The sequence below is a fragment of the Psittacula echo genome, assembly GCF_963264785.1.
Source record: "Psittacula echo genome assembly, chromosome: 16".
In the NCBI taxonomy this organism is placed as follows: Eukaryota; Metazoa; Chordata; class Aves; order Psittaciformes; family Psittacidae; genus Psittacula; species Psittacula echo.
In genome coordinates, this window is record NC_137752.1 from 6,771,303 (window position 1) to 6,785,768 (window position 14,466).

The 14,466-nt window shown below is 52.7% G+C and overlaps 1 protein-coding gene across 1 annotated transcript in view; it reads left to right on the top strand.

Moving 5' to 3' along the window:
* Positions 1-8,135: 8,135 nt before the first annotated feature.
* The window catches only part of MEGF9 (multiple EGF like domains 9), a gene marked incomplete at both ends in the record, with an annotated part of 44,064 nt that continues 37,733 nt past the window's right edge, over positions 8,136-14,466 (top strand). Inside the window, 3 exons of the mRNA XM_080630378.1 lie at positions 8,136-8,166; positions 8,228-8,290; positions 8,511-8,852. Coding sequence (XP_080486504.1) covers positions 8,136-8,166; positions 8,228-8,290; positions 8,511-8,852 — 436 coding nt within the window. The remainder of the gene's footprint in view (positions 8,167-8,227; positions 8,291-8,510; positions 8,853-14,466) is intronic.

Sequence of the window (14,466 nt, forward strand, 5' to 3'; positions counted from 1 at the left end):
ACATGCAGCGGTCGGCTGCTGCCATCCCTCCCTGCCTCCCCCTGCCCATCCCGCAGAGCATCCACATCAGGGGGATGGACACGGGCCAAGCCTCGCATCGCTTCCCGAGAGTTTAGCTATTTCCCAGTGGAAAAGAGCATCCTAGTAATCCTCCTCACACAAAGTGGTGTTTGCCACACAGAAATCACCTGCTGGTCAAAGAGGAGGGAATTGGTAGCAGCAATCCAGAAAGAAGCATTTGTTTTCCAGCATGTTACTTATATTTCTTTAAAGTTGTCCCATAATGCCATTGTAAGTGACTTGCAGCCCACAGGATGCTGATGGACAGCTATTCCCAGATGGAAAAGTGTGTGTATACACTATAGCTGCAACTGGGAAAGGAAATGAATGGGAGAAGAGTTGCAGATGTTTCAGCTCCCAGAAGCTATGGGTGTTATGAGAGCTTGGCCACACCATGGCGTGCCAAAAACCAATCCCTTTATCAGTGCTGGTTTGTTTTGAAACCTGGGCAGGGAAATGGGATGAGGTTGGGGCTATGCTGTCAGTGTGCTGCCCAGCACATGTTCAAGGTAATGTCAGCTCGTGTGCTACCCGGATATGACCCAGGCTGTGGCCGGGAGCCTCAGTCCTCTGTGCTGGGGTCTTTAGACTTGAACTCAGGCATGGATGGATGGATGGATGGATGGATGGATGGATGGATGGATGGATGGAAGGATGGATGGATGGATGGATGGATGGATGGATGGATGGATGGATGGGTGTCTGCCACCCTTGAGCATCAAAAGCCAAGGAGTGGTGATGACAGGGAATGGGAGAAAAAGAACAACAGGGAAATCGTAATATTCAGTACAAGAAAGAAATCCCCCTTTTGCCAGGTCAGCATTTAGCAAACCATGCACTTACAGTAAAAGACCAACAGATGTTATTATAGCCTGAATACATGTGAAATCAAAGCAGTTCAGTGAGGAACACCTAGTAAGGAAGAAGGAGCTCGAGTCTTAGCAGAGAAGCTGCTTTGAGCTGGTTTGGTTCTGTATAAGGATCAAAGGAGGGTTGTGTGATGTTTTAGCCGAAAGACTGAACGAGATTCTTGGATGCGTGAGAAGGGAAATAGTGAGAAGGAGCTGGGAGAAGATTTTACCTTGTTATGGGACTGGGGAGACTGATTTGGGAATTCTGCATCCAGTTCAGGTGCCTGCATTTAAGAGAGGGTGATGGAGAGTGTTGAGCTACAAAAATGACTGAAGAACTGGAGAAACATCCTGAGAGAGGGAGAACTGAAAGACCTCCATCTGTTTGCATTATTAAGAAGAGAGGTTGAGAAGTGACTTGATGACAGTGTATGAATACCTTCACAGGGAGAAAAGAGCAGGCGTTGCAGGTTCTGTAGTCTAGCAGGGGAGGGGGAACACAAATGGATGGCTGGGAACAAGAGCCAGATGAAGTCAAACTGGAAGTTAATCATCTCCAGTGTTTAAAAAGCCCCATCAGGACCAATATTTTGGAGCAAATCCATAGGAAAATGGTGGTTTTCTTCATTCTCAGTGTCTTGAAATAAAGACTGGGGTCTTTTCTGAAAGACCTGGGTTAGCTAAGGCACAAGCTAGCACACAATGGCTTAAGGTGGAGACCACTGGGTTAAAGTGATTGCACGGACACACTCAGCATTGCAGCAGGATCCAAAAGGATGCATTAGCACATCGGTTTGGGCTTATCCAGCAGGCTTCTGGGCAGGGCTGGTGAAGGATGTTAACTGGGGAGCAAGGATGTAGTCAAGAAAACAAAGGGGGGAAAGAATCCCTCATGGGGTTTTATTTTGCTTATGGGCTTTTAATAAAAGAAAGAATAAATCAGAGACCAGGAACCTTGACACCGAGGTCTGAGTATCCTTGGTGTACGGCTGGACAGAATAACCCCATGTGAGGGGACAAATAGCTGTCCTGATAGAACGGAGTCAGGTTCAGAAGGGGTTTAGCTGCGCTGGGGTAGAACGCACTCGTGATGACAGCCCGGAGGCTCTTCCGAGTGGAAACGCCAGATCTGGCTTTCGGAGGGTGGGATTTTCCCTACCCTGGGCTCACATCTGGTCTTTTGTTATGGACAATGGGAAGGCCCCTTCCTCTGCTCCCGCTGCTGTGCCTGGCGCTGTTCCCGCCGGCTCAGCCAATCCCGCTGCCTGCTCCGGGCTCCTTCCATCCACCCGCTTGCCTGCATCTCTGCCCCTGGAGGCTGAGGGCAGATGGGTGTTGTTGGATTTGGGATGTGGTGGTGGCTGGTTGTGGCTTCTCCTCATAGCGATGAAGCTCAGCCCCAAGCATTGATGGAGAAGCAGAAGAAACAGGTCTTGCTTTGTCGGCTGATGGATTGCCCAGGGTTAGAGCTGAAACAGGCACGAAATGTCCCATCTGCACCTCTGTGAATATCAAGGACCTTCTGTCCTGCATTCATCCTAAGACTTTCCTAAGTCATGCAAGTGACGCAGGGCTTGGCAGCTGAAATGATCAAACGCTGACAGCATCTCACCAAATGCTGCGCCGAGCTGAGCTTCGGTCCAGCCTGATCCCAACTCCAGCTGCAGCCCCCTTCCCTGCTCCGGGTGTGATGCTACAGCATCGGTCCCCCAGCCTTGCTGGAGCCTCTCGGGGATGCATTAAAAGAAACACTATTAAATCAAACACCAAAACTGGCCTTGAGTGGTTTGGGACAGAGCTCGGGCTCTGGGGAGAGCACCTCCAGTCCCTTGCATTAGGTAATGTGGGAATAACAGTTTAATTTGGACAGGCCCCCCTCATCCCTTATCCCCTCCCACCCCATGTTCCAGGCAATAATAGGCTTTCTATAGCCAGTGTGAAAAACCCCAAGCCATGGAGTGAAAGGCATATGTATGTGTGTGGCAGAAAGCAAGAGAGATTGAGAGCGTTACTAGTGCTCTGGGGTGGGTAATAGCAGGAGATTTGCTGAAGGGATCGGGAAGAAAAGCCCTTTTTCAAAGGAATTGTATAATCCCTAATAGCTCAGTGTCTCACGCTCAAGGACTTGCCTTCACGATCAGCTGTTGAACAGCGAGAGGATTTACTGCTCTGTTCTGTGGATGTGCAGTACAGAACCCTTCCCACACTGCTTTTCTAAGTGTTATTTAAAGGGATGCTCCTCTGCTCCTACCCAGCATCAGGGTTATCGGTGCCCTACATTCATGGAAATAAAAGGGGAGCAGAAAGTACCTGCCATGGAGTGATGCCCCTTGGAGTCGAATGCAGCATCCCCAAAGCCAGGGACTGGGGAGAGGGGTCCAGGGTGATGCCAAGGGTTGCGTTGGAGAGGAAACATCCAGAGGCTTATTTCAGGCTGTGTCAAAGGCCAAAAAACCCCTCCAGATGTGAGACAAGGTGTGTGTGGTGGGGAGAGAATTGGTTGCAGTGTTGACATGGACAATGTGTGTATCTGGTGTGGGAAAACGTGTGGGGATGCCTGGGATGGGATGGGATGGAGACTGGGTGTATGAGAGAGGAGAGGTGGGATGGGGTGTGCACACATGTGTACATGTATGATATGTGTGTGCAAGAGGGGAGTGGGAAGGACAATCTACATGTGGGAGCCTGGAGCTCAGCTCTTCTGTTAGGGAGAAGGTTAGAAAGGGTTTCAGTGGCAGTGATTTGTATTGGCGAGCACAGATTTGCTGAAATCAAACCATTTTGTGGGAACACGCAGGAAATTATTGATGGGGAGAAAAATCTGAGCCATTCATTTTGACCTCCAGAGAATGATCTTTTCCCCAGAGCGTTTCATTGCAACAAATTGCTCGGTTTAGTTTTGACATTACCACTCAGATGAATCTCATTCCAATCCTCCACGTGTGCGAGCTGCCGGTTCCTGGGCTGCACCCAGCAGAGTGCTTGCAATGCAGCACTCGAGCTACACTGAAACACCCTCTTTTGATTAACAGGACAAATGCAATCCTTCCCGATCAATAGGAGTTTGGGATGGACAATAGGATTTGGAGATGAAAACACATTTGAAAGTGCCAAAATTTTCCATGGAAGAAGAAATCGCAGTCTCTGAATGATCTGAGTCAGCAGCATGGAGCCTGTCCCTTCCCTACTCAGCCCTTTTGGTCCAACCTCTCGGACAGGCAATAATAATAAATGCACTAGGCAATTTAGTCAGTCTTTTGCATTTGTAGGGCCTTTTTGACTCAGAGAAGAGCTTAGCTTTACATTTGTATGACCCTGACATGCTTAAAGTTAAGCTGCTCTTTAAGTGCGTGCAGAATTGGGGCCTATTATCGGTGCGCATACCACCACCATGTCCTGCTCCCTGCTTCCTACATTCTCCCCCTGCTTAACAAGGAGGTTTGGCTGCTGGTTGCATCTATTTGCAGTGACGACAGACCTGCGCTAACACTGGGTATGTTTATGTTCATGGTCGGAGTGATGGTAGCTGTGGCACAAAGGGTGTTGCAGCCCCCTTGGCAAAGGATGTGACTTCTGCTGCTGTCTGGAAGTTGCAAGAAAGATGCTGGATGTTGCTATTTCATCACTGTGGTTGCTGTCTGCAAATGGTACAGGTGTGTGAGTCCATGGAGGCTGCGGGTGGCTCATGGCTGGGGCTAAGGGATGCCCATTCCCTTCCCAGGATGTTTTGCAGGGAGCAGGAGGGAGGGATGCTCAGGACCGCAGTGATGGGGCTATCGGTGGCCCATGCCCAGAGCAGTCAGCCAAAGGCACTTTTAAAGCAACGTCAGTGTTTCAGAGGCACATGCAAGGGTAAATTCCCCAAGAGCACAGTGTGTGAAGCAACTGGACCCCAAGGAAAGAGGAATTTGTCACCTCGCAGAGGCTCGGTGATGCTGCGGATGCTCTTCCTGCACATCACAGTGGGGTCCTGGCTGTGCCCACCAAGCCCCACCACCAGCAGCCATACATATGCCTGTGCAGAGATGAGTCTCCAGGCTCCATTTTTAATTCACTTGCTTTCATTTATATTCAAATGAGAGGATAAATGTAGGCAATGCGTGCGCTCCAGCTAAGGCAAGGCTGCTGCTTCAGAGCAACCACATAGATGGTGCTTTATGCTTGAAATACATGGATAAAGATGAAAACACAGAGCTCTGCACTCTAAAGGTTGATTTCATGTTGCTAACATTGGCCTGGTCGTGAAACCAGAAAGATTTAGGGGAATTATTTGCATCCCAGCACACGCGCTGCTTACCTGGCTCCAGTAATGAAAATAAAGCCATTACTTCTGCTTCATGCTCGTGTTTTCCGTCAGTTCCTGCATCTCATGCCCGGGTCTGTAGAGGTGCTCCTGGGGATCTTGACTCTCAAACGCTCTTTATTTGATGATTTAAACAAATTATAAATATGCATGTGGAATAATGAAAAGAGTCACTGAGGAGTTTCAAGTGATGCCTAAAGAATATCTTGATCTCCCTTAAATCAGGGCAGCACTTGACAGGGCTCTACAGAGGGAATGGAGGGCACATTCCTCAGGGGCAAGTCCTGCAAAGACCCATTAGGTCAGGCTCTGAGATGAAGGTGGAGAAGTTCCCAGCATCATGTGCAGCTCAGACTCACATTTAGAGCACAATTCTGTCCTAAAAGGTGATCCTGATGCACTTAAAACTGACAGTGCCCCTTTGCAGCATGCTTTTAAGCATCTGTATGCTAACACCTACATGCAGTGGCCAGGCTGTGCTGCACCTTTGCTCCTTGGCCCCCGAGGCAGATTTGTGCATCCCCATCATTTCCAGCCTCTGCCTACCCCAGAGCACATGAGGCTGTCAGCAGCCACCTAATACAGGTTGACTTAATGGGAGTTGCTGCTGGGTGCTTTGAAAATGAAATCTGTGGAGCAGATTCATTACTCCTGTATTAATGATAATTAAAAACCCCTAAATTTTCCTATGGTGACTTATGCTGGGTGTTGGAATTAACATCTCATTGAATTATCAAAGCTTTCAAGCAGTGGGTGGTTGGAGAGAGTGGCTTGGGGTTTGCAAATAGGTCAGAGAAAGAGCTGGCTGCTAAATATCGGATGGCAACTTTCCACTGGGGAGGAAAATCTTGCTGATGCGATGGAATAGGAACAATTCAGTGTGAGGGGATGTCGGTACCTTTAAAACCTGTGCAAAAAGCAGGCATGAGGCTGGGCTGCCTGCTCACAACCTGGGCTTTGCATCAGTCCTCATTCCCCAGGGATCCATCCTGCTCAGGCGTGCGTTTCTCACCTTCTCATTGCAGAATGAAAGCACAAAAAGAAAGGAAGAGTGAACATTTTGGGGGCACGGTGCCAGCACAGGTCTGCTCTGTGCCCTTGGCATCCCCAGGCGAATGCCCCTGAAAGCAGCAAAAGGCTTTTTGGGCTCCTCTTTATCTGGGGTGCAGCCAGGGATGGTTTGGGGCCGGTGATGAGATCTTGCAACTATACTTGACATCAACAGGGGGAGCGGTGAGTCCTGCTGAAGCTGTCCCTGTGCAGGGCCTGGGACGTGCCCGCATCCTCCATCCCCTTCATCCATCATCTTCCGTGGCCATTCCACAGCCTTTCCCACAGCTCAGATCGGCAGCTCTGGGGGCTGGTGGTGGCTTCCATCGATGTTAGAATTCACCTTGGGGTTTCCACCGCTGTTGCTACCAGGATGTGGTGTTACCATGGAGGCTCTGGGTTGTGTGACCACCAACACAGCAGAGACAGTTTCGGTTTTGCAGCTCTTTATAATGGTTCTCATGATAAGGCAGCACTGAAATCGTCGAGCTGGGCAGAAGGAGGCTCTGGTTTTGCATGTGATCCCCCATCCAAGGGGTGGCTGGAGATGGAGGATGCATGGAGAAGGGTCCATCCTTTGGCTGCTGGGGCTGTGAAGCTTTCATTTAAAACTAAGGAATCTCTTTGTTCCGGGCAACTCTTCCCTTAACAATCATTCCTCTCCTTGGCTTCTCCCTTCCCTTTCCCATAGACAATAACCTCGTGTGAATTGCTGGAGGAGAGACTTGCTCAGCAAACCATCCTCCCTCTGTGCCAGCTGGATTCCACCTGATCAGAGGGACTCTTCCCTCCCTATGGGAAGTGACAGGCTAACAATGATCATGAAAAGCAAATCTCGGAAGGGTTTGTCTCCATGGGGGAAATGGCACAGCTTAACTGCTGCGGAATAATAAACGTATTCTTATGCAGGAATAAAGTCCCGTTTATTTCTGAGAAGGGGATGGATATGTGGGAAGAGCAGCGAGTTACTGCAGAATAATCAGCCCACAGCAGCTATGCCCTTGTAGACAACCCCTAAATATTGTGCTAGAGAAGGACTCGCAGCCCAGACCACGCAATGGGTGATGGTGGGACTGTCTAATGCTGAAGAGACACTTGTCAGCAGATGATGTCAATGAGAAGTGATGCAGACACTCATTGACACGCACACCTCTGGCCATCATGCCCATAGTGCTCTGCACCATCCCGCTCTGCACCATCCCACAGCAGGATGCACGGGGATGGCAGCTGCCCATAGGGCTTCGTGTTGCTCGGCACACCTCAGCATGTAGCCATGTGCCTTTGTATCGATCAGAGGAGCGCTTTCCATGCTGCCTGCATCCTCTTTCGATGTGCATGAACCAGCCATCACCCAGCTGGGTACCATAAACAACTGATGTATGTGTCACTGTGCTGCTCATCCGGGATAGGGGGGATTTGGCCATGGTCACTCCCTGTGCCATGTGGACCATGGGTGGCGGGCAGCCGGGATGCTCCCCCAGCTTTCATTGTCCCTATGGATGGGTGGGAATCAGCTCCAGCCTGACGGGCAGCATGAAGGGGAGTGGGTCATGGAGGTGTGGAGGTGGGCAGGAGATGGAGGGGGCTGCCGGGGGGCTCGTACTGAAGGTTTAGGGGGGTATCCCCGGCCTCTGGTCCCCTCCAGGGACCTGGAGCGCTGCGAGCATCGCTCCATTGGGATGGACCCGCCGCAACGGGTTACCGGCTCGGCCCCACGGATTTGCAAAATGCGGGGTGTGTGTGTGTGTGTGTGTGCTTAATTTTTAAACTAAAAAATACTAAAAATAATCAAAAATATAAATAATTAAAAATTACATTGAGAATAGGGAACATCTGCACACACACAGCAACTGGGATGCTCGGGGCGGTCCATGCCCGCTCGCCTGCCCGGCACCAGCCCCGGTGGGTACCGCCCCCCCTCACCACCCTCACAATGCCAGAGCCCGCCCCGCTCCCCGCTTAGCTCCGCCCCCCTCGGCCGCTGATTGGCTGCGCCGCGCACAAAGAGGTACAAAGTTGCCGTCAGGTGGGGCGGGCGCGGCTCTGATTGGTTGTGGCGGGCGAGGGGCGGGGCTGAGCGGGCGCGGCGCTGTCAGCCGGGCCGGGGCGCGGCGGTGCCGCCTGCGGGGCGCTCGGGGCGGCATGGCCGGGTGAGGCGGGCGGGCGGGAGAGAGGGAGGGACGGAGGGAGCCGGCGCTCCCCGGCCCCGCTCGGTGCGGGAAGGAGCCCCTGGATGAATGAATGAGTGCATGGCGGAGCGCCGCGCCGCAGCATGAGGCACCGGCCGAGGACCGCGCCCGGGCTCGCCCTGCTCTGCCTCGCCGCCCTCCTGGCCGCCGCCGCCGGGCTGCCCTCCAGCACCGCGCCGCCCTCCGAGCCCGGCAGCGGCAGCGGCGGCCCCGCTGAGGGCAGCCCCGGCACCGCAGCACCGCCGGTCCGCACCCGAGGTACCACCGCGCCCGCCCGGGGCAGCCCTCCGCCGCCACCGCCGGAGGAGGAGGAGGAGGCGGCGGCGGCGGTAGCGGAGGAGGAGGAGGAGGAGGAAGAAGAGGAACAGGAGGAGGCGGCCGCGGGCAGCGGCCCCGCAGGTGAGCGGCTCACGCGTGTCCGCGCCCGGGGGGACCGGGACGGGGCTGCCCGCTCCCTCCTTCGCTCCGCCGGCGGACAAAGGCGCGCCCGCAGGCGGCGGCTGCCCGGCCCCCCCCCCCCCCCCCCCCCCGGTCGGAGCGACCCCCGTGCGGGGCGGGAGGAGGCAGCCCCGGAGCATCCGAGGCCGAGCCCCGTGTGGTTGGAGCGGGGCTGGGTTGAGGGGCAGCGACCCCCGCACGGGATGGATGGTGCGGGGGGGGTGGGCAGTGCCGGGGTGCCTTCGGCTGTGCCTGACTTGGTGGTACAGGCGTTAGGGGTGGTTTTGGGGAGCGGCGGGGTGGGTGCTGGCTCTGGCTCCCCAGAGCATCCTTTACAGCAGCCATCCCCGGTGCGCTGTGCTCCCTGTGGAGGAGGTGAAGCCACATCCTTCCCATCACAGTTGCATCGGGGTAGTGTCCAGCAGGGAGGGTGCTGGCTTTGAGCATCACCGGGTGGTGGTATCTTGGAGGCAGAGTTGGTTTGTGGGCATCAAGGCTTCCCTGGTGCCCCACCTCCGTGTGCTGGCGGCAGAATGGTGTTAATGATAACTTGGGGTTGTTGGAGCCCATGCTCTTACCTGGATCTGGAGGTGCGCTTGTAGCTCAGTGAGTGCTGTGAAGAGCCCACGCTGATGTGGTACCCAGTGAGCACGCAAGGGGTGAGAACCAAAGGGCTGCTTCTGTTCTGGGGGATGTGAGTCTTGGTGCTGCCTCCTCAAGGCCTGGTCCTGCTGCTGTTGCTGTCTGGAGTCTTGTATAGACCAGAGGAAAGTGTTACTGTAGGGGGAATATATGGAACTGGTAATGGAGAGGGTGAGGAGGGATGAGGAAGAGGGTGGACAGGAGGGCTGTGCTACTGGATGCAGCACTGAATTGCCACTTGCTCACTAGGACCTGAACACACCAATTGTCTTCGAAGCTAAGACTCCAGTTGACTTGTAGATTAAGCAGCAAAAACTCCTCTGGAGTCCCTGGATGGAGCTTTGTCCGTTTTACTGGAGAGCTCTGCTTCTCTCTGCGTTTCCAAAACTCCATGTTCACACACATGTAAATGCTGTTGCACTGATTATTGCCTTTTTCATGTTTGTTTTCTCCTTGCTGTGAAGATGTTGAGTTTAAGTGTGTGGAGCTTCCTCCAGTGTGAAGGGGATGTAATCTGCTGCTCTGGTAGCTTTAGCAGCCTGAACAAGTGGATTAATCAACCTGTTTTATTTGGCTGGAAATACAATCAGCTGAAGATCTGGAGTCTCTTGTTTTCAGGCTTTAATTCCTCTCATTTCCATTGAGGTTTCTGTCTTTAACTTTCTCTGGAAGAGGCAGAATGGCTCAGGATTAGGAATTGCTGATAAAGATAGGGGGGGTTGAGGTTTCTTAAAGCAAAAGCAGTTGGCTCTATCGTGCCATGATCAGACCTCACCAGCGACTCACCTGGCTTGTGTGAAACCCTCTGGGTACCAAACAGGGGGTGCATATGCCCACCCCGAGTTGTGTTGAGCATGTGTTTCGCTGTCTGACCTTGTGTGTTGTGTTTGGTGGTGTCAGAAGGCGTCTTCTCTCCCACCTTGGGCTCCAGTGGTTTTGTAACAGCATCCCTATCATATGGACCAAGTGACAGCTGTCAGGCTAGGGGACTGGTTTAGCAATGGCTTTAGGATGCTCTCGGATGCCTACATATGATGCTTACTCACATAACATCCTTTTGTGTCTGGAGCTAAGGATGAGAGTCGGGAGGGTTTGTGTCTACTCCCATCACCTCTGTGGATCCCCTGTGGCCTGTCCTCACCTCTGCATTTCAAATCTCACTTGGGAAATGGGAGCACTGATGAGGAAAACTCTTCCCCACCGGCCCTGGCTGTGCTGAGTTTTTAGTGTGGAGGCCAGCATCACCCTTTGATGTCTGAAAGTGCTAATTATTAATGGCTACAGCAGCTTGATCTCAAAATTGCTCCCTGGTGCCTTTCTGCTGTGGCGGTGGCCAGGGTGTGAATGCATGGGCAGATTATGTCCTCTCATACAGGCTTATTTGTTAGTGTGGCTGGTTGAGATTAACCTTGGCTGATGGGGGTTGCTGTGTGCTCCTGGGTTGGATGGGTTCTGGGCTACCAGGGGGTGAGGTGGCAGCAGGAGGAGATGCTGCAGGATGTGAGAGCATCCCCCTGTGTAACATGGGGTTTGTGGGCTTTGCACCAAAGGCACAATAAAGCCAATGGGCACCATGGGTTCAGCTGAAACCCTCCTTTTGCTTCAATTCAAGCATGTTTCCAATATCCCTTTTTCAATTCAATAGGTAATTAATGCATTATATGCCTTATTGCAAGAAACAAATGGGCCTTTTCTCATGCCACAGTATTAGTAAGGCTTCCTTTAATGCTAATGGTGCTATTACTGATAAGAAACCCATGTGAGAGTCCTTACATTCTGTGTTTGTTCAGTGCTACCAAGATATAAGTTCCAACTTCAATGCATTTTTCTCATTCTGATTTAAGAAGCATTTCAGCCCCCCCGAGCTCCTGCTCACTCCTCTCACGTTCTCTCCCTTTTCCCAGTTTCCTGATGTTTATTTTTCTTTCCAAGCCTGTGATTGTGTTAAAATCCCGGATTTTGTCTCTGAGAGAAGTAAATGGCTAATCCTCATGTTTGTGGAGACAAGCTTAGGAGTATCCCCTGCCTTATCACCAAAGCCTCTAACACCCGCCGCAGAAACTCTGCCTCTTCCTTTACGTGCAATGCTTTGGTTTTAAAGCAAAAGCTGGAGCTTTGCTGGGGGAGATGACTTAGGGATGGAGGCTGTTTGCATGGATGCTCGGTGTTGGAGCAGAGATGTGGCCAGGGTGGTCCTGGTTGGACTTCCCCTGCCTAAAGAACAGAACTCCTGTATTCCACCCATGTGTTGAACAGTATGGGTCTCTTTGAAGGACATTTTGTCCTGTGCATAGCAGATGGGTGGGCTGAAGAGCCCAAACCTTGCACACCCTCGCTGTCCCCATACCGAAGAGCTGCACCCAAACCCTGCACAGAGGCACCTTTAGGCTACACCAAGTGTTCCCCATCCTGACAGCATTGCCTTCAGTCCCCTGTGGTTTCTGTAGCGTTCCACTGAGTCACCAGGCCCCAGATGCGAGCCTGTGTCTGTCTCATCACCTCTGCACCTGATGGGAGGGGACAAGGAGCAGCTCTGCTGCAAGGGCCGGGCAGGAAATGCAGATGGCTGGGAGCAGTTATAACCACGGGAAGGTGTCCTGTGCTGCTGCGGGAATGGGGGAAAGCTGAGCCAGGGCGTGCAGTGACACCTGATGGCTCCAGCCTCTGGCATGGGGCCACTGCTTGCTGGGATGCTCGGAGCCCAGATGGAGGAGATGCAGCCAGAGGCCCCCGTTGCTGGCTGTGGCTTTGGGTGGGATTAGCTGGTTTAGCTTGTAAAGAGGAGCCTGGCTGATCAGGTGGTGCAGGGAGATGGAGTAGACCCGGTCCTGATCGCTGCCTTCATTGCTGCATCATCCGGCTGAAGTGGAGGGGCTTGATTTAGTGCAGGCTGTGTGGAGAAAGGTCTGTGCACCCCATGGCGGGCAGGTCTCTTGTGGGGGTCCCTACAGCACTGGCACTATTGAAGGGGAAAGACTCTGGTCCAAACCATGGAGCCGTCAACAGCCAGACCCTGCCACACTGGGGCTGCGCTCTCTGAGGGGTTGGGAGCTCTCACATCCCAATGGGACAGAAACAGCCAAGCTGCTGCAGGCAGTTTTGGGACATCTTGCCAATGCTGGTCCATTTTGCAGCTCTGGGTCACTCCTCTTCTTCCCATCCAGCCATTACACCCTTCAGTAGAGATCTTCCCATCTGGGTTTGCCCCGTGATCAGCTCTTCCCCTGTGCTCAGCATGACACAGGACTCTGAGGGATGCACATAAATGCTTCATGCCCATGTACCCGGTTGGGTTTCCAAGGGCTGAGCAGCAAGTGAGACTCAATGATTGCAATGGGCTTTCATAGCCTTAAAAATCTCCATCTCTTTAGGTACAAGCTCAGGTCCTGCCTGAATGCCCCTGCTCTGCCACTGACCCAATGGGCGGCAATAGGAGGGAGTTGGGGCTGTATTGATGCTCATGGCTTGGGAAGGCAGCTTAAGCTTTCCTTGTTGAGGGCTCAGGGTTGTGCTCAATGTGGTTGCTGAGATAGGTTGCTTCTGAGATGTCAGTGGGATTTACATTTGTTAAAGATATGGAAATGAAGCATATAGACGTGAAGGCTGAGAATAAGGAAGATGATCTCGAGACTTGGGATCAGTGCAGGAGCATCCAGAGCAGTGAGTGCCTTTTTCTACTCAAGTAATAAACTGTGGGGTTTGTATCTTTGAGCTTAATATAAGGGGATGTTGCCCACAGCAGAAAATGTCACTCCCTTGCTTCCTCCTGCCTCCACGTTCCTGTCTGAGTCATTCTTGAATCAGATGCATCCAACTGTCCTGACTCAAGATTTTGAGCTTCTTGGGCTTAGCGATGCTCATGAAAATCGGGATGTTTCTGGGAGGATCTACAGAGCATCCCGGTCTTGTTTGTTACCTTCCTGCTGCAGGGATCAGTGCTGGGATTTTGCTGCTTTCCTTTTAGATGGGACCCACTTTGGCCTTGATCCTGCCCGTTGCCTGGCACGGACTGGGCTGTTGCAGAGGGGCAATACCACTGCAGTTAAGGAGCGATGGCAACAACGCTCATCTCATGGGCTGTGCTGAGTGCATAACCTCAGCGAGTAAATGACTCCCATCATGAGGGGATGTGGTCCTTGTGCTGCTCCGGTGCAGCCTTGGAGGTGGGTTCAGCATCTTGGGGTCTACCCAGATGGGTGGTGATGGTGGGCATTGAGTGTCCCCATCAGCTGTGTCCGCAGGACAGGGACATCAGGACATCCACACCCCATGGCAGCGAGCACAGAACAAGCTGTCCCTGAGGAGCAGGGGCCCCGGATGCGAGTCTGCTGAAGTCAGGGGAAAGATCTCAGAGGTTTTCTCTTTGACAAGAGCCCGTGGCCTATAAATACCCAGGGCTAAGTCACTGTGGTGCTGCTGTTTGCAGAGCCAAGGCCAGCTGATTGTCAGGAAGTGCTGCTGCAGGCGTGAGGTGCTCGCTGGTGCTTCCAAGCTCTTAGCATCAGAAATAGACTCATGCCTATGCTGTAGCAGGGATTTCTCTTGCAGCCATCTGGCTAAGGAGGGAAGGCTCCTTCTGCTTTACCTCTGACAAGCGCTTGGAATAAAGCAGCAGCATAAAAACACGTTAAGGAGCTGGAATGCTCTGCAGCGCTTAAACCACACCTGAGCCTTCACCGAGCTCTTAAATGTGGCTGCAGAAGGGTTTGGGCTTGCTTCAGAGCTCCTGCCCCAGCTCTCGCTGCGTGTCTGAGCTCAGAAGGGCTGCCTTGTGCAGTGAGGCATCGCTCGGTGGGTGTAAAGGACCAGGGGGGCTGAGTCTGGCACTTTATAATGGGTTGGGGATATGAGTATGTGCTATGAGCTAAGGGCTAGATCGCAATCTCGCCATCTGCCCTGCCTTGGGAGGGTCGTGTGTCTGCACCTCCTCAGG